This window comes from Oncorhynchus gorbuscha, linkage group LG25 (genome assembly GCF_021184085.1).
Source record: "Oncorhynchus gorbuscha isolate QuinsamMale2020 ecotype Even-year linkage group LG25, OgorEven_v1.0, whole genome shotgun sequence".
NCBI lineage: Eukaryota > Metazoa > Chordata > Actinopteri > Salmoniformes > Salmonidae > Oncorhynchus > Oncorhynchus gorbuscha.
In genome coordinates, this window is record NC_060197.1 from 27,715,298 (window position 1) to 27,736,146 (window position 20,849).

Here is a 20,849-nt window from a genome sequence, read left to right on the forward strand (position 1 = left end):
CTGACTGGCAAATCCTGGCAGACTGGTGGATTCTGGCTGACTAGCGGATCTGGCAGATCCTGGCTGACTGGCGGATCCTGGCTGACTGGCGGATCCTGGCTGACTGCCAGGATCCTGGCTGACTGGCGGATCCTGGCTGACTGTCGGATCCTGGCCGACTGGAAGTTCTGGCGGATCCTGGCAGACTGGCGGATCCTGGCCGACTGGCAGATCCTGGCCGACTGGCAGATCCTGGCCGACTGGCAGATCCTGGCCGACTGACACTTCTGGCGGATCCTGGCTGACTGGCACTTCTGGCAGATCCTGGCAGACTGGTGGATCCTGGCTGACTGGCAGACCCTGGCTGACTGGCAGACCCTGGCTGACTGGCGGATCCTGGCTGACTGGCAGTTCTGGCGGATCCTGGCCGACTGGCAGTTCTGGCGGATCCTGGCTGACTGGCGGATCCTGGCTGACTGGCAGATCCAGGCTGACTGGCGGATCCAGGCTGACTGGCGGATCCTGGCTGACTGGCAGATCCTGGCCGACTGGCAGATCCTGGCAGACTGGCAGTTCTGGCGGCGCTGGGCAGACTGGCGGCGCTGGGCAGACTGGCGGCAATGGCGGCGCTGGGCAGACTGGGGGCACTGGCGGCACTGGACAGACAGGCGGCGCAGGGCAGACTGGCGGCGCATGGCAGACTGGCGGCACTGGGCAGACTGGCGGCACTGGTGGTGCTGGACAGACTAGCGGCGCTGGGCAGACTGGCGGCGTTGGGCAGACTGGCGACGCTGGGCAGACTGGCGGCACTTGCGGCACTGGGCAGACTGGTGGCGCTGGGCAGACTGGCGGCACTGGCGGCGCTGGGCAGACTGGGGGCACTGGCGGCGATGGGCAGACTGGCGGCGCTGGGCAGACTGGCGGCGCAGGGCAGACTGGCGGCACAGGCGGCGCTGGGCAGACTGGCGGCACTGGTGGCGCTGGGCAGACTGAAAGATCTTGCTGCTCCACGCTGACTGCCGGCTCTGGCTGCTCCACGCTGACTGGCGGCTCTGGCTGCTCCATGTGGGCTGACAGCTCTGGCGGCTTCTTACAGACTGGCAGCTCCTTGCAGACTGACATCTCCTTACAGACTGACAGCACCTTGCAGACTGGCAGCTCCTTGCAGACTGGCAGCTCCTTGCAGACTGACAGCTCTGGCTGCTTCATGCAGACTGACAGCTCTGGCTGCTTCATGCAGACTGACAGCTCTGGCTGCTCCATGCAGACTGACATCTCTGGCTGCTCCATGCAGACTGACAGCTCTGGCTGCTCCATGCAGACTGACAGCTCTGGCTGCTCCATGCAGACTGACAGCTCTGGCTGCTCCATGCAGACTGGCAGCTCTGGCTGCTCCATGCAGACTGGCAGCTCTGGCTGCTCCATGCAGATTGGCAGCCCACACTGCTCCATGCAGACTGGCAGCTCCGGCTGCTCCATGCAGGCTGGCAGCTCTGGCTGCGCTAAACAGGCAGGAGACTTCAGCAGCGCTGTAGAGGAAGAAGGCTCTAGCTGCGCTGAACAGGCGGGAGACTCCGGTAGCGCAGGAGAGGAGAAAGGCTCCGACAGCGCTGGAGAGGCGAGGCGCACTGTAGGCCTGATGCGTGGTGCTGGTACTGGTGGTACTGGACCGAGGAAACGCACAGGAAGCCTGGTGCGGGGAGCTGCTACCGGAGGGCTGGTGTGTGGAGGTGGCACAGGATGGGCTAGACCGTGAAGGCGTACTGGAGATCTTGAGAGCAGTGTTGGCACAGGACGTGCAAGGCTAGGGATGTGCACAGGAGGCCTGGTGCGTGAGGCTGGCACCAACTTCACCAGCCGACTAACACGCACCTCAGGACGAGTATGGAGCGCTGACCCAGGTGCCATCAAATCCCTGACACGTTCCGTCGGGCGAATTCCATGCAAAAAGCACCAACACAGCAGCTCCCTTATTTCTCTCTCTTCCAATTTCCCCATTAACTCCTTCACAGTCTCTGCTTCGCTCACCTCCAACACCGGTTCTGGTTTCCTCCTTGGCTCCTCACGATAAACAGGGAGAGTTGGCTCAGGTCTGACTCCTGACTCTGCCACACTCTCCCTGAGCTACCCCCCCAAGAAATTTTTGGGGCTGACTCTCAGGCTTCCATCCGCTCTGCCGTGCTAGCTCCTCATAATGCCGCCTCTCTGCTTTTGCTGCCTCCAGCTCGGCTTTGGGGCGACAATAATCTCCAGGCTGTTCCCAGGGTCCTTTCCCGTCTAGAATCTCCTCCCAAGTCCATTTCTCCAAGTAGTGCAGCCTCTCCCACTGTAGTTGCTGCTGCTCCTGCTGCTGCTGCCTCTGTTGCCTCTCCTGCGGCTCCTGCCTGTTGACACGCTGCTTGGTCCGGTTGTGGTGGGTGATTCTGTAACGGTTTTCTAGGTGTGGTGAAGGAGAGTCGGATCAAAACGCAGCGTGTAGATTGCGATCCATGTTTAATGAACAAAAAAACGTGACACGAATCTAAAATACAAACACTACAAAACAAAGAACGTAACGAAAACCGAAACAGCCTATACTAGTGAAAACTAACACAGACAGGAACAAGGACACTAAGGACAATCACCCACGACAAACTCAAAGAATATGGCTGCCTAAATATGGTTCCCAATCAGAGACAACGATAAACACCTGACTCTGATTGAGAACCACTCCAGACAGCCATAAACTCTGCTAGATCACCCCACTAGCTACAATCCCACTATATACCAAAACCCCAAGACAAAACACACCACAATACAAAAACCCCATGCCACACCCTGGCCTGACCCAATACATAAAGATAAACACAAAATACTTCGACCAGGGCGTGACAGTGAATCTGTCTGGGTATGTCTCTACAAGCTTTCCACACCTGAATTGTGCAACATTTGCCCATTATTATTTTCTCATTTCTTCGAGCTCTGTCAAATTGGTTGTTGATTATTGCTAGACAACCACTGACATATATTTTCAAGCAGATGTAAGTCACAACTGAAGCTCGGCCACTCAGGAACATTCACTGTCTTCTGGGTAAGCAACTCCAGTGGCCTTGCTTTTTTAGGTTATTGTCCTACTGAAAGGTGAATTAATCTGCCAGTGTCTGGGATTTTGCCTGTGCTTAGCTCCATTCAGTTTCTTTTTGATCCTGAAAAACTCCCAAGTCCTTAACAATTACAAGCATATCCATAACATGATGCAGCCACCACTATGCTTGAAAATATGGAGAGTGGTACTCAGTAATGTGTTGTATTGGATTTGCCCCAAACATAACATTTGTATTCAGGACAAAAAGTGAATTGCTTTGACACATTTTTTTGCAGAGCTTCTTTAGTGCCTTGTTGCAAACAGGATGCATGTTTTAAAATAGTTGTATTCAGTACAGGCTTCCTTCTTTTCCCTCTATCAATTAGGTTAGTATTGTGGAGTAACTACAATGTTGCTGATCCATCCTCAGTTTTCTCCTATCACAGCAATTTAACTCTGCAACTGTTTTAAAGACACCATTGGCCTCATGGTGAAATGCCTGAGCGGTTTTGTTCCTCTCCGGCAACTTAGTAAGGAAGGACGTTTTTATCGTTGTAGTGACTCAGTATATTGATACACCATCCAAAGGGTATTACGGGGTATTGTGTGTAGATGGGTGAGAGAAAAAATATAACACAATATGGAATCGTTTAAAAAAAACATCAATTTTTTTCAGAATCTCTCACCATCTCTTACTCAGTCTTACCCGACCTGGGTTAACTATAGGTTTAACTATTCTTTATGGAAAAGCTACTATTTTACCCGGGGAACAAATAGCTACTTTGGAGGTGACTACAACTATACAGATCCCCAAAAATGATTACTTTTTAAAACTATTTGAATACAGTTCCCCCAAAATGATTACTTTTTAAAAACTATTTGAATACAGATCTCAGAAAGTAACTACTTTGCAAAACTATTTGAATACAGATCTCAGAAAGTAACTACTTTTCAAAACTATTTGAATACAGATCTCAGAAAGTAACTACATCGTCCTGCGGACATGCAAACTAACATGATTTTTCACCTTGGCTGTAGTTGATTCAAGAAGGCAGTTTTGGAATATTTTGTTTCTTTTTGACACTTAATATCCATATTTTGGTACTGTTTGCATTCTCAGTAACAATAATATTTTTTTTATCCCAGGCCCCGTCCCCCCAGAAGGCCTTTTGCCTTTTGGTAGGCAACTCACTTGCCTAGTTAAATAAAAAAAGGTTAAATAAAAAAATCATAAATAAAAAATAGTAAACTGTTATTGTGTCTGTAATAAAACTGTAAATACTTTTGGACCAACGTTTTATTAGCATATTGTGACATGATACTTTGGAAATTGCATTTTAATTGCATAACAACGAGTGGGGCGTTTCGGTAACTTCTGTACACAATAGGAATAGTGACTGTTCCTTAATCCACTTATGTAATAACTCGGTTGTTATGCAATTATAAAGTCCTCTATAACTACAATGTTGTTATTGTAATAATCACAAAGTTACTATACATGTACAGTATAAAAACTTTGTCAAGCGTTACTGTATTACCTTATGTCTCACTCATTACGAAAATATATTTGTTAGTTATTTTGAAGCTGCGTAAATGGTCTCCTCTAATGTCGAGGGGATTCCATGACCCTCATGTATTTAATTCTAGGCTATAGGCTATATTAAGATTCACATCTTAAAGCCCTCAAAACCATGTGCTTACGCTCATATATTTAGACTAATTCAACTAACTGTTGTAGTTTTTGGTTCTTCATACAATATTTGGCAGCCATTAAATAAATATATCGATTTTTACTTCTTATACTTGTTCCTGTCATCAGCCGTAGCCGATGGTAGCCCAGTATATAAACTATATTCGACAACCTCAAGGATTTGAAACGTTTTTTTTCTGCTCAGGTCTGATAGACAAACACACACACACACACTGCGTATAATCAAGGATACAAGGAGCAGCACGTCAGCAAATCCAAAGATACCTGCTGGAAACACAAGAAATGCATTCAAAGTGTGCATGGTGTGTTGTGTGTCTGCGTGTGCATGGTGTGTGTAGTCTGTGTGTGCAATGACAAGGTCATAGTGGAATTTCATCACCCTGAAGTCAGAAAAATTCACTCCAAAAGAGGTGCAAGTGAACATGCTACACTTAGACTCAGGTTGCACCTTGACGAAGACCTATGAGTGAGAGGGAGAGACAGTGTAGTACTACGTTTGCTGTGTGTTTTGAAGGGGATATGGTGGTGTACTTGTACGGAGCAGAGGTGGGTCGAGGAACAGCTGATTGCTTGAATATGGGGGAGGAGGGTTTGGGTATATGGAACAGGCTGAACTGAAGGAAGAAAACAAGCTCAGGAAATAGTGGTGGCGAGAAGAGGAGCGGGCTAGTGCGGTAAAGGGGCGGTCCTACTGTACTCAAATGAAGGGATATGTATATGTACCCAATATCTTGCTCACTGCTGAGTCAAACCAAAGCAGCAAGGATAGAGCTCGTGTCTGAAGACCAGAAAGGACATTTTTATTGAGGGTCGATTTTGGGATAGGAAGACACAGTTTTGTTTGTGAGTTTAAAAAAAAGGATGCTTTAGTCGGGTCTCTCGAGCTCTCGCCTGGAAACAAGGAAGCAGTGAACGCTATTGTTTTGTGACAGGAGGTTTCTTTCGCAGTATGTCACTGGAACACGCAATTCTTGTTCACTAAATGTACTATTGAATGCGTGAAACTTGTTTGCTTAGACATGTTTAATAAGACGTCAAACACTGAAAATATATTATAGCACAATGAAATTACAAATGTGCTAGTCGCATTACCGGTCAAACGAGATAGAAAGCTATCTCATCTAATGTTTTGTTGTGGTTGCCTGCAGCGCAAACTAGGCATATGTGTTTTTATTTTACAAAATTCGTTAGTGTGCAAGTAGCCCACGAGTGCAACATTATAACAACAAATACATTGGTATTCAGGACAACAGAAACATGATGATGATACAGAGCTAAAAATAAAGTTTACATAAAGTGTAAGTGCACTGACTTTTTGTATATATAAATTAACCATTTGTGTAGTGCGGTGCCCATAACATCTGAAATCTCCATTCGATTTGTTTAAGGGTTGAATTGCTATACCAGTATACAGCAACAAGTCAAAATAACTTGTATCCGATCATCTTCGACAAGTTTGGGTGAGGTGTGTTGTGCTGTCTTACCAAAGCGCAAATTGAGCCCCTACGTCCAAGCGCTCTTTTAGCTGTCAACTGAGAGCGACCGCAGGCACAGCTGCAGCAGCAAGTGTCAACGAGGACTGAACAACTCTTATAAAAAAAATGACGAACGGACCAAGGCAACGAGGATGTTCAGCGGCGTCTGGCGGGGATGCTGGCCCCGATTCCGGGAAAGAGTCCGGAGAAGGAGGGGTGGCTCTGAAGAAAGAGATCGGTCTTGTGAGCGCGTGCGGAATTATTGTTGGTAAGTTAAAAAATATATTAAAAAATGGGTATAGATAATGTCCTAATTTTGATGTATATTTGCAAAGGTTTGATTGTGTGTGAATTATGAATAGGCCTAGTAGAAAATGTAACTGACCCTGTTGCTCAGGTTGGCTGAGAGTTGGTTTGCAGTCGGGTTTATATAGTGAGTTCACAAAGACTAGAACAAGGTTTGGGTTAAGTAGCATAAGGTCGCCGACTCTATTACTAGTTTTGGATCACTTTCAACTTATAATGTAGGTTTTTAAGCTTCTAATTAAGGGTAATTATCATTGATGCCTATTGCATTATTTCAGCATTTTGACAGTCATTCTTTATCTCTCTGAGGTGGTTTGAAAATCTCTTTGATCTTCAGCGCAAACCTAAACTGTCATGACATTATCCCCATCATTACTGTAAATGAAGATGACTGAACTGACTTTTTGTAAATGCAAGTTATTTACACCTACGTTACCAGTAGAATTGGAAACCCGATGTAACCAGCAAACTACTCTATGTATAATTTCTAAATCTGGACACTAAATCTGATCACCAGAGCTACAGTGCCTTCGCAAAGTATTAAGACACCTTGACTTTTTCCCACATTTTGTTAGGTTACAGCCTTATTCTAAAATCTATTTAACATATTTTTCTCATCAATCTACACACACTACCCCATAATGACAACGTTTTATTTTAGAAATGTTTGCTCATTTATTTTTAAAAACAAATAAAACGGAAACATTACATTTACATACAGTACAGTCAACAGTTTGGACACATGCTGTGGTAGCCATGCTGGTTAAGTGTGCCTTGAATTCAAAATAAATCACGGACAGTGTCACCAGCAAAGCACCATCACACCTCCTCCTCCATGCTTCACGGTGGGAACCACACATGCAGAGATCATCCGTTCACCTACTCTGCATCTCATAAAGACACGGTGGTTGGAACCAAAAACCTCAAATTTAGACTGTTCAGACCAAAGGACAGATTTCCACCTGTCTAATGTCCAAGCAAGTCTCTTCTTCTTATTGGTGTCCTTTAGTAGTGGCTTCTTTTCAGCAATTCGACCATGTTTCACGCAGTCTCCTCTAAACAGTTGATGTTGAGATGTGTCTGTCACTTGAACTCCGTGAAGTATTTACTTCGGCTGCAATTTCTGAAGCTGGTAACTCTAACGAATTTATCCTCTGCAGCAGAGGTAACTCTGGGTCTTCCTTTCCTGTGGCTGTCCTCAGGAGAGACCGTTTCATCATAGAGCATAATGGGTTTTGCGACTGCACTTGAAGAAACTTTAAAAGTTCTTGACATTTTGACTGACCTTCATATCTTAAGGTAATGATGGACTGTCATTTCTCTTTGCTTAGTTGAGCTCTTCTTGCCATAATATGGACATGGTCTTTTACCAAATAGGGCTATCTTCTGTATACCACCCCTACCTTGTCACAACAACTGATTGGCTCAAACGCTTTAAGAAGGAAAGAAATTCCACAAATTAACTTATAACAAGGCACACCTGTTAATTGAAATGCATTCCAGGTGACTACATTTAACATTTACATTTAAGTCATTTAGCAGACACTCTTATCCAGAGCGACTTACAAATTGGTGCATTCACCTTATGACATCCAGTGGAACAGTCATTTTACAACAGTCACTTTACTACCTCATGAAGGTTCAATTCTTGGGCCGACTCTTTTCTCGGTATATATCAATGATGTCGCTCTTGCTGCTGGTGATTCTCTGATCCCCCTCTACGCAGACAACACCATTCTGTAGACATCTGGCCCTTCTTTGGACATTGTGCTAACAAACCTCTAAATGAGCTTCAACGCCTTACAACACTCCTTCCGTGGCCTCCAACTGCTTTTAAATGCAAGTAAAACTAAGTGCAGGCTTTTCAACCGATTGCTGCCCGCACCCTCCCGCCCGATTAGCATCACTACTTTACGCTACTGTCAGGATTTGGCCAGGGTTGTTCCGGTTTTTGGTCACTAGATGCCCCCATTGTGCCTTTTGACCTTTTGTTTTCCCTTGATCCCCATTATTATTTGCACCTGTGCCTCGTTTCCCCTGATTGTATTTAAGCCCTTTGTTTTCCTCTGTTCTTTGCTCTGTGTTTGTATGTTAGCACCCAGCCCTATTACTCTGAGAACTCTTGTTGATCCCGGTGGACTCTCTTGTGGAATTCTGTTTTTTGTTCTTGTTTGTTTGTTTTTTGAGTATCTTTTGAGGCTTTTTGTGCTTTACCTTCCACCTTGTGGATTTACCTTTTTTGTCTTGGAGGATTACCTTTGTTCTTGTAGGATTCCTTTTGAGGTTGTGGAGTTACATGTTTTCCTGAAGAACTTCACTTTTTACTTCATTAAATACACCGTCTCAAGTACTGCTGTGTCTGCCTCATCTTCTGGGTTCTGCCGACTATTCGTGGCTCAGTTGGTTAAGTGACTGTTTCTCACTCCGGAGACCCGGGTTCGTAACCGGGTCCTGACAGCTACTGCTACTCTCTGTTCATCATATAGGCATAGTCACTTTACCATATCTACATGTACATACTACCTCAGTCACCCTGACTAACCGGTGTCTGTATGTAGCCTCGCTACTTTTATAGCCTCGCAACTGTATATAGCCTCGCTACTGTTATTTTTCACTGTCTTTTTACTGTTGTTTTTATTTCTTTAAATCAAATCAAATCAAATGTATTTATATAGCCCTTCGTACATCAGCTGATATCTCAAAGTGCTGTACAGAAACCCAGCCTAAAACCTCAAACAGCAAGCAATGCAGGTGTAGAAGCACGATGGCTAGGAAAAACTCCCTAGAAAGGCCAAAACCTAGGAAGAAACCTAGAGAGGAACCAGGCTATGTGGGGTAGCCAGTCCTCTTCTGGCTGTGCCGGGTGGAGATTATAACAGAACATGGCCAAGATGTTCAAATGTTCATAAATGACCAACATGATCAAATAATAATAATCACAGGCAGAACAGTTGAAACTGGAGCAGCAGCACGGCCAGGTGGACTGGGGACCGCAAGGAGTCATCATGCCCGGTAGTCTTGAGGCATGGTCCTAGGGCTCAGGTCCTCCGAGAGAGAGAAAGAAAGAGGGAAAGAGAGAATTAGAGAGAGCATACTTAAATTCACACAGGACACCGGATAGGACAGGAGAAGTACTCCAGATATAACAAACTGACCCTAGCCCCCCTACACATAAAATACTGCAGCATAAATACTGGAGGCTGAGACAGGAGGGGTCAGGAGACACTGTCTCCAAAAGCTTTCAATTAGGATTTTAGCTGCAGATTTGAATACAACATTCTAGGTTTGGGAGGCACAGTAACTGTACACTAGTGGAAAGGTATTAATTATGGCTAACTTGTTTGAACATTAACAAAATAATTGTGTTAATTAAGACTTACCTATTGTTCACCTAATAACTTTTTTGCACTATTGGTTAGAGCCTGTAAGTAAGAATTTCACTGTAAGGTCTACACCCGTTGTACTCCGCGTAAGTGACAAATAAACTTTGATTTGATTTGACTACCCTGGACGGTTCTGACCTAGAATATGCGGACTATAAATATCTATAATATGTGAACTATAAATATCTAGGTGTCTGGTTAGACTGTAAACTCTCCTTCAAGACTCATATTAAGCATCTCCAATCCAAAATGTAATCTAGAATCGGCTTCCTATTCCGCAACAAAGCCTCCTTCACTCATGCCGCCAAACATACCCTCGTAAAACTGACTACCCTACCGATCCTTGACTTCGGTGATGTCATTTACAAAATAGCCCCCAACACTATACTCAGCAAACTGGATGTAATCTATCACAGTGCCATCTGTTTTATCACCAAGTCCCATATACTACCCACCACTGCGACCTCTATACTCTCGTTGGCTGGCCCTCACTACATATCCGTTGCCATACCCACTGGCTCCAGGTCATCTATAAGTCTTTGCTAGGTAAAGCTTCGCCTTATCTCAGCTCACTGGTCACCATAGCAACACCCACCTGTAGCAAGCGCTCCAGCAGGTATATTGCACTGTTCATCCCCAAAGCCAACACTTCCTTTGGCCACCTTTCCTTCCAGTTCTCTGCTGCCAATGACTGGAACGAATTGCAATTATCTCTGAAGCTGAAGTCTTATATCTTCCTCTCTAACTTTAAGCATCAGCTATCAGAGCAGCTTACCGATCACTGTACCTGTACACAGCCAATCTGTAAATAGCACACCCAACTTCCTCATCCCAGTATTATTACTTACTCTTTTGGTCTTTTGCACCCCAGTATCTCTACTTGCACATCATTATCTGCACATATATCACTCCAGTATTAATGCTACATTTGAATTATTTTCGCCTCTATGGCCTATTTATTGCCTTACCTCCCAAATCTTCTACATTTTTTACACACTGCCATAGATCTTTCTTTTTTTCTTTTATTTTGTGTTATTGACTGTACGTTTGTTGATGTGTAACTCTGTGTTGTAGTTTTTGTAGCACTGCTTTGCTTTATCTTGGGCAGGTCGCAGCTGTAAATGAGAACTTGTTCTCAACTGGCCTACCTGGTTAAATAAAGGTGAAATAATTTTATTTTACATTTTTATTTACACCATAGCAAAAGGTTTTGCAACATAATACAAAAAGGGACGTTTCTTATTGGATAAGTTCAGACAGTGCCCCTCCCTGTTTTCTTCTGTACGTTTGGTGCCAAATGAAAATGACCCTGATCTCTCCTCCTATCTCACGTGAGAGGCCTTATCGTCAGATCACTGAACTCAAACTGCCATGTTCAAACTCTCCCCTTTGTTCTCTGTCTGCTTCACTGAGTTTCCTCAGTGGGCTGAGGGAGTTCTTTATGAGTTTAAGGTACACCTATTTTCCTTCAAGTCCACCTCCACCCCCTTCTTCAGCCCTCCCCTCCTCCATGCAAAGCTGGGATCAGAAGTGAACTTTTGCAGATTTGTAGGAACTAAGATTCCCAAGGTGATACTGCTGTTTCATTAGCTGAGCTGGCTTAGCTTTTGTAGCCTGTGAGGCCTCTATGGCTTCTATGGTAGGGCTCTATATGGTTGGTTATAAGTAGTGCACTACATCAGTATAGGTAGTGCACTATGGGTGTCATTTCAGACATAGTTAGGGTGACAGTAAGGGAAATCATCATCATCTCTATGGTGAGGTTGGTGTGTTTTGGACTGGGATGAAAGGGGAAGGAAACGGCAGGTGGGTGAGGACTGAGAAGGGTGAGGTGGGTGAGGTCTGAGAGGGGCGAAGAGGGTGACGTGGGCGAGGAGGGTGATCACTGAGAAGGGTGAGGTGTTTTGGACTGGGATGAAAGGGGAAGGAAACGGGCAGGTGGGTGAGGACTGAGAAGGGTGAGGTGGGTGAGGACTGAGAGGGGCGAGGAGGGTGACGTGGGCGAGGAGGGTGATCACTGAGAAGGGTGAGGTGTTTTGGACTGGAATGAAAGGGGAAGGAAACGGGCAGGTGGGTGAGGACTGAGGAGAGTGAGGTGGGCGAGGAGGGTGAAGACTCAGGTGTGTGAGGAGGGAGAAGACTGGGGTGGGTGAGGAGTGTGTGTGTGTGTGTGTGTGTGTGTGTGTGTGTGTGTGTGTGTGTGTGTGTGTGTGTGTGTGTGTGTGTGTGTGTGTGTGTGTGTGTGTGTGTGTGTGTGTGTGTGTGTGTGTGTGTGTGTGTGTGTGTGTGTGTGTGTGTGTGTGTGTGTGTGTGTGTCCTCGGAGAGGTTGGACAGTGTCCAAGCAGTAGTTGGCCCCGATCCTAAACTCAACCATTAATGGGAAAATGCAAAACTACCAACAAGCTCTCACTACAGAATTAGACGTTCATCCACGTTCTCCAAACGTAAAATTTGAAAGCGTTTTTTGTTGTTGTTCCTGCTGCTCTGTATTGTTCTATTTCTCCGAACATCAAATGTAGAAGTTAAGGGTAAAGTTAAGGCAGTCATTCCAAATGTTTAAAGCAAGGGTTAAGGTTTTGCATAGGGTAAAATTAAAATAGAGAACAGTGTCCACGACCGAACACGCAACCTTCTGATCCAGAGTCATGGGATGACGCGACGCCCGTCCACAACAAGCCCACTTGATGGTGATAGTGCTCACTGTTGCCACTAGTGGCCGATTTCGAAGGCATTTCCTGAAGTCCTGAAGGACATGGATAGACGTCCAACTTTGACACCAATCATCAGCGATCTCCCCGAAACTACACCGTAGTAGTACACTGCTGCTGACACTCTATGTATCATTACATTTCATGTGCAAAAGCCTGAGTAGGCACTACACTACACAGCACATTGTTCCTGAAAAGGGGATCAGAAAGCTGAAGTAGTCAATGGCTGCGTCCCAAATGGGACCCTATTCCAAATAAAGTAGTGCACTATGTAGGGAATAGGGTGCATTTGGGATGCAACCATTGTGCGAGTAAGTAAGCCTCGTCCATGACTTGAACGGCTTTGTCTGAGCTTTAGGCCTACTACCGTAGCTTCGTTTTAAGGCAAGTGAGGTTTTGGCTATATTCTCCTGGAGATTACACACGTTGGGTTTGGCTACTACCTGCTCTGGTGCTTCCAGAGATGATCCACCCTTTTCAAGACGTGTGCGGTTGCACACTTCCCGTCATAGATTTAACAATGGCGGAAACTACCTCCAGCCAACGTTTGCACCAATCCTACACTTTTAACCTGTTGCGACGAGCAATCCCGTATCCGGGAGCGTAATTCTAGCCTCAAGCTCATTACCATAACGCAACGTTAACTATTCATGAAAATCGCAAATGAAATGAAATAAATATATTGGCTCACAAGCTTAGCCTTTTGTTAACAACACTGTCGTCTCATGATTTTCAAAAAATGCTTCTCAACCATAGCTACACAAGCATTTGTGTAAGAGTATTGATAGCTAGCATAGCATTAAGCCTAGCATTCAGCAGGCAACATTTTCACAAAAACAAGAAAAGCATTCAAATAAAATAATTTACCTTTGAAGAACTTCGGATGTTTTCAATGAGTAGACTCTCAGTTAGATAGCAAATGTTCAGTTTTTCCACGCCTGTTCCCGATCCTTCTCCTCGATCTGGCTAAGTGTAAACTTCCTTTCAAATCATTATTGAGGAATGTATTCAGAATTCTTGTCAGTTTTGGACCGTTCCATTCCTCGGTCAGAGGCCAATCAGGCGGAAATTTTTTGTGTAGGAGAAATCGCTCCGTTTTGTTCATCACGTTTGGCTGCGAAAAAAAACCTGAAATTTCAGTCATTAAAACGCAAACTTTTTTCCAAATTAACTCCATAATATCGACAGAAACATGGCAAACGTTGTTTATAATCAATCCTCAAGGTGTTTTTCACATATCTATTCGATGAAAAGTCACTCGTGGCAGTTTGGTTTCTCCTCTGTTCAAAATGGAAACATGCACGCACCTGGAGATTACGCAATAGTTTCGACGGAGGACACCGAGCTGACACCTGGTAAATGTAGTCTCTTATGGTCAATTTTCCAATGATATGCCTACAAATACGTCACAATGCTGCAAACACCTTGGGGAAACGACAGAAAGTGTAGGCTCTCTCCTTGCGCATTCACAGCCATATAAGGAGACATTGGAACACAGCGCCTCAAAAATCTGGCTCACTTCCTGTATGAAATTTCATCTTGGTTTCGCCTGTAGCATTAGTTCTGTGGCACTCACAGACAATATCTATGCAGTTTTGGAAACGTCAGTGTTTTCTTTCCAAAGCTGTCAATTATATGCATAGTCGAGCATCTTTTCGTGACAAAATATCTTGTTTAAAACGGGAACGTTTTTCATCCAAAAATTAAATACTGCCCCCAGAGGTTCAAGAGGTTAAATCCATCATGGGAGTGTGCAAGTGCCCACTTTGGAGAAGGGTGGAGAATCGCAGCCCTGGCATCAGAGGTAGGACGAGAGGAGGGGAAGAGGGAAGAGGAGAGAGGAAAAACCACCCGTTCTGGAGCATTGTGTCCGAGTGTGTCAGGGATGTTTCTTTCTCGTACATTTCACACAAAGGGGACCAGGGGGAAAGTGAGAACAGGAAGCAGGAAGTGCAAGCAGGTAGACAGAGAGAACAAGAAATGTGTGTGGGTGCGTATGTGTGTGAGTGAGTGTGTGTGTGCATGGTTGTGTGTGCATCAGGGGTGTTCCTTTCCGGTACAATTCACACAAAGGGGAAGCAGGGTGAAAGTGAGAACAGGAAACGTAAGTGTGCGTGCGCGTGGGTGAATCGTTGTGTGTGTGTGTGTGTAAGCGCGTATGCATGTGTGTTCCACTTCAGTCAGCACCCTTCACTCTCACACACAGACACACACACACAGTCTGAATAAGGAAACTAGAAGCTCATCCCACAGATAAGGTGTACCGTAGTTTAACCAGTCTAAACCAGTCTCTTTTACACTGCTCCCACCAGCTCACCAGTGACACTACAACCTAACCCAGTCTCCTCATTGTCTTATCATCAGTGTTACACACAAAGTTGCTGAACTGATGCATTACAAAGCCGACACAGTCACTGCTCATACAGCAGAGTAGTAAAGACCACGGGAGTCAGCTTTCTTGGAGCAGTCACTTGCTTTTGTCGAGGTTGAGATTTATCATGCTTTTACCTTTCACCCACTAAGGTAACCTTGCTAATGAATAATACAGGAGAGGGGTTTAGGCTAGACACTGCACATGTGATATGTACATACAGTACCAGTCAAAAGTTTGGACACACCTACTCATTCAAGGGTTTTTCTTCATTTTTACTATTTTCTACATTGTAGAATAGTAGTGAAGACGCCAACACTATGAAATAACACATAAGGAATCATGTAGTAACCCAAAAAAGTGTTAAACATATCAAAATATATTTTATATTTGTGATTCTTTAATGTCGCCACCTTGATGAAAGCTTTGGTCTAAGCTTTGGCATTCTCTCAACCAGCTTCACCTGGAATGCTTTTCCAGTTCCAATGAGTTCCCACATATGCTGAGCAATTGTTGGCTACTTTTCTGTCACTGCTGTCAAACTCATCCCAAACCTTCTCAGTTAGGTTGCGGTCAGGTGATTTTGGAGGCCAGGTCATCTGATGCAGCACTCCAACACTCTCCTTCTTGGTCAAATAGCCCTTACACAACCTGGAGGTGTGTTGGGTCATTGTCCTGTTGAAAAATAAATGATAGTCCCACTAACACGCAAAACAGATGGGATGGCGTAGTGCTGCAGAATGCTGTGGTAGCCATGCTGGTTAAGTGTGCCTTGAATTCTAAATAAATCACAGACAGTGTCACCAGCAAAGCACCATTACACCATCACACCTCCTCCTCCATGCTTCACGGTGGGAACCACAAATACAGAGATCATCCGTTCACCTGCTCTGCGACTCAAAAAGACTCGCCGGGTCGGAATCAAAAATCTCAAATTTGGACTCATCATACCAAAGGACAGATTTACAACGATCTAATGTCCACTGCTCGTGTTTCTTGGCCCAAGCAAGTCTCTTCTTCTTATTGGTGTCATGAAGGCCTGATTCACGCTGTCTCCTCTGAACAGTTGATGTTGAGATGTGTCTGTTACTGGAACTCTGTGAAGCATTTATTTGGGTTGCAATTTCTGAGGCTGGTAACTCTAATGAACTTGTCCTCTGCAGCAGAGGTAACTCTGGGTCTTCCTTTCCTGTGGCGGTCCTCGTGAGAGACAGTTTCATCACAGCTCTTGATGGTTTTTGTGACTGCAATTTAACCTTTATTTTAATTGAACCTTTATTTAACTAGGCAAATCAGTTCAGAAGACATTCTTATTTACAATGACGGGCTACCCCGGCCAAACCCTAACGCAGCTCGGAATCAAACCAGGGTCTGTAGTGATGCCGCTAGCACTGAGATGCAGTGCCTTAGACCGCTGCAACACTCGGGAGCCCACTTGAAGAAACTTTCAAAGTTCTTGACATTTTCCGGATTGACTGAATTTCATGTCATAAACTGTTGTTTCTCTTTGCTTATTTGAGCTATTCTTGCCGTAATATGGACTTGGTCTTTTACCAAATAGGGCTATATTCTGTATACCACCCCAACCTTGTCACAACACAACTGATTGGCTCAAACGCTGTAAGAAGGTAAGAAATTCCACAAATTCACTTTTAACAAGGCACACCTGTTAATCAATCAAATGTATTTATAAAGCCCTCATGACTACCTTATGAAGCTGGTTGAGAGAATGACAAGAGTGTGCAAAGCTTTCATCAAGGCAAAAGGGTGGCTACTTTGAAGAATCTAAAATCTTAAATACATTTTGATTTGTTTAACACTTTTTTGGTTACTACATGATTCCATGTGTGTTATTTCAAAGTTTTGATTCATTTATTATTCTACAATGGAGAAAATAGTTTTTTTTTTATAATTAAACTTGAATGAGTAGGTGTGTCCAAACCTTTGACTGGTACTGCACGTGTAGAGAAATGTTGAAGTGAAAGAGAACATATGTGTGTTAAAACACGCGCACGTACACACACACACACACACACACACACACACACACACACAGAGACACGCAACCCCTTATCAAACTACACCACTAGCACATTTAAATCTCAAACTGATCGGTATCAATATCTTTGACTTTGAACTTTAAATTCTCCACACTCAGATCCGACTGCAAGCTATAACATATAACCTTTGACCCTGGAGCCCTATTGGCTGTCAATGTTTATGAGCCAATCAGTCAGCTTTCTGATTCTCAACCCCTGACCTCTGATCCCTACTGCTTTGTCAGATATTTGATGGGACGCGAGTAGTGAACCTGTCTGAACCAGAAAACACACACACACACGCATACAGGCACACACGCAGTCTCTTTCATGTTTCCTTGCTCTATAAACTTTCTGACAGTCTGATGCTTATAGAGGCTGTCAGGGCATTGTTCTGATGTTCAGATGTAGTTTTGGCTCCTCCCTAGTACACACTCATACACACGGGCCTCTCATTCCTCATTGTACTCTGTAACCCCCCCCCCCTCTCTCTCTCTCTCGCTCAGTCTCTCTCTCCATGACTCCTCATCCTCAGTGCTAACTCAGCACATTGCGTTCCCACTCTGTCTGCTGGAGGGTCTGCTCATTGCTTTTAAAACAACATTTTCTCTCTCTCTGCCTCTCTGTTTATCTCTCTATGTCTCGCTGTCTCTCTCTTGCTCTCTGTCTGTCTGTCTCCTTCGTCCAATTTTCTCTCTGCCCCCATTTTTTCCCCCTCTCATCCATTTTGCACTACACCCATGTTAATCTCCCATTGTTCTGTTTTTCTCTCCTCCTCTTTCCACACACTCTCATTAGAACTGAGAGGCGGAGCAATGAGGGGCCTTAACGGCCTCTGGTGCAAAGCTTATTCTTCCCCATGGGTATGGTAACACAGTATTCCCACTGGGCACAGATGTCAATTCAATGTATATTCCACATTGGTTTAACGTCCTTTTATTGAAATGACGTGTGAACAATGTTGATTCAACCAGTGTGTGCCCAGTGGGTGGTCTCTCAGTGATATACACTGAGTGTAAAAACATTAGGAATACCTTCCTAATATTTAGTTGCGCCCCCATTGCACCCCCAGAGTTGGATGCGCGCTGTGTTAAGAAGCAATGCGGCTTGGCTTGGTTGGGTTGTGTATTGGAGGATGCATGACTTTCAACCTTCGTCTCTCCCGAGCCCGTAACACAATAATATAACAATAACGAGGCTATATACAGGGGGTACCGGTACCGAGTCAGTGTGCGGTAGGGGTGAAGTGACTATGTATAGATAATTAACAGTGAGTAGCAGCAGTGTACAAAACAAATGGGGGTGTAAATGTAAATAGTCCGGTGGCCATTTGATTAATTGTTCAGCAGTCTTATGGTTTGGGGGTAGAAGCTCTTCAGAAGCCTCTTGGACCTAGACTTGGCACTCCGGTACTGCTTACCATGTGGTAGCAGAGAGAACAGTCTATGACTTGGGTGACTGGAGTCTCTGACAATTTTATGGGCTTTCCTCTGACACCGCCTATTATATAGGTCCTGGATGGCAGGAAGCTTGGCTCCAGTAATGTACTGGGCCGTACCTCTGTAGCGTCTTACGGTCAGATGCCAAGCAGTTGCCATACCAGGCGGTGATCCGACCGGTGAGGATTCTCTCGATGGTGCAGCTGTAGAACTTTTTGAGGATCTGGGGACCCATGCCAAATCTTTTCAGTCTCCTGAGGGGGAAAAGGTTATGTCTTGCACTCTTCACGACTATATTGGTGTGTTTGGACCATAGTTTGTTGGTGATGTGGACACCAAGGAACTTGAAACTCTCTACCCACTTTACTACATGCCCCGTCGATGTTAATGGGGGCCTGTTTGGCCCACCTTTTCCTGTTGTCCACAATCAGCTCCTTTGTCTTGCTCACATTGAGGGAGACGTTGTTGTCTTGGCACCACACTGCCAGTTCTTTGACCTCATCCCTATAGGCTGTCTCATCGTTGTCAGTGATCAGGCCACTGTTGTGTCGTCAGCAAACTTAATGATGGTGTTGGAGTCGTGTTTGGCCTCGCAGTCGTGGGTCAACAGGGAATACAGGAGAGGACTAAGTACACACCCCTGAGGTGCCCCATTGTTGAGGATCAGAGTGGCAGATGTGTTGTTGCCTACCCTTACCACCTGGGGGTGACCAGTCAAGAAGTCCAGGATCCAGTTGCAGAGGGTGGTGTTTAGTCCCAGGGTCCTTAGCTTAGTGATGAGCTTCATGGGCACTATGGTGTTGAACGCTGAGCTGTAGTCAATGAACAGCATTCTTACATAGGTGTTCCTTCTGTCCAGTTGGGAAAGGGAAGTGTGGAGTATGATTGAGATTGCGTCATCTGTGGATCTGTTGGGGCAGTAAGTGAATTGGAGTGGTACTAGGGTATCCGGGAGGATTCTGTTGATGTAAGCCATGACCAGCCTTTCAAAGCATTTCATGGCTACCGACGTGAGTGCTATGGGGTGGTAATCATTTAGGCAGGTTACCTTCGTGGTCTGCTTGAAACATGTAGGTATTACAGACTCGATCAGGGAGAGGTTGAATGTGGACATGTCCTGGTAATCTGTCTGGCCCCGCGGCTTTGTGAATGTTGACCTGTTTAAAGGTCTTGCTCACATCAGCTACCGAAAGCGTTATCACACCGTCATCCAGAACAGCTGGTGCTCTCGTGCATGCTTCAGTGTTGTTTGCGTCAAAGCGGGCATAAAATGCATTTAGCTCGTCTGGTAGTCTCACGTCGCTGGGCAGCTCGCGTGTGTGTTTCCCTTTGTCATCCGTAATAGTTTTCAAGCCCTGCCACATCTGACAATTGTCAGAGCCGGTGTAGTAGGATTCAATCTTAATCCTGTATTGATGCTTGTCTTGTTAGATGGTCCGTCTGAGGGCATAGCGGGATTTATTATATATGTCCGGATTAGTGTCCCGCTCCTTGAAAGCGGAAGCTCTAGCCTTTAGCTGGATGCGGATGTTGCCTGTAATCCATGGCTTCTGGTTGGGATATGTACGTAGGTCACTGTGGGGACGACATCGTTGATGCACTTATTGATGAAGCCAATGACTGAGGTGGTATACTCCTCAATGCCATTGGTCTGTGCTAGCAAAACAGTCCTTGTAGCGAAACATCCTCGTCATCTGACTACTTCCGTATTGAGCGAGTCACAGGTATTTCCTGCTTTAGTTTTTGCTTGTAAGCAAGAATCAGGAGGATAGAATTATCATCATATTTGCCAAATGGAGGGTGGGGGAGAACTTTGTATGCATCTCGGTGTGTGGAGTAAAGGTGGTCTAGAGTTTTTTTCACCTCTGGTTGCACATGTGACATACAGGTAAAAATGTAGTAAAACTGATTTAAGTTTGCCTGCATTGAAGTCCCCGGCCACTAGGAGCGCCGCTTCTGGATGAGCATTTTCTTGTTTGCTTATGGCCTTATAGAGTTGGTTGAGTGCGGTCTTAGTACCAGCATCGGTCTATGGTGGCAAATAGACAGCTACTAATAATATAGATGAGAACTCTCTTGGTAAATAGTGTGGTCTACAGCTTATCATAAGGTACTCTACCTCATGTGAGCAATAACCCGAAACTTCTTTAATATTAGACATCGCTCACCAGCTGTTATTGACAAAAAGACACACACCCTCCACCCCTCGTCTTACCACACGCCCCCTTTTCCTTCATCTTTTCTTCACGCAAATGACGGGGATTTGGGCCTGTTCCGGGGAGAGCAGTATATCCTTCTCGTTGGACTCGTTAAAGGAAAAAGCTTATTCCAGTTCGTGGTGAGTAATCACTGTTCTGATGTCCAGAAGTTATT

General features: G+C 45.1%; 1 protein-coding gene across 1 annotated transcript in view; it reads left to right on the forward strand.

Moving 5' to 3' along the window:
• The first annotated feature begins 5,449 nt into the window (after nucleotides 1-5,449).
• LOC124013664 (large neutral amino acids transporter small subunit 2-like) overlaps nucleotides 5,450-20,849 on the forward strand; it is a 35,987-nt gene continuing 20,587 nt past the window's right edge. Inside the window, exons 1-2 of the mRNA XM_046328038.1 lie at nucleotides 5,450-6,052; nucleotides 6,143-6,497. Coding sequence (XP_046183994.1) covers nucleotides 6,356-6,497 — 142 coding nt within the window. The 5' untranslated portion in view covers nucleotides 5,450-6,052; nucleotides 6,143-6,355. The remainder of the gene's footprint in view (nucleotides 6,053-6,142; nucleotides 6,498-20,849) is intronic.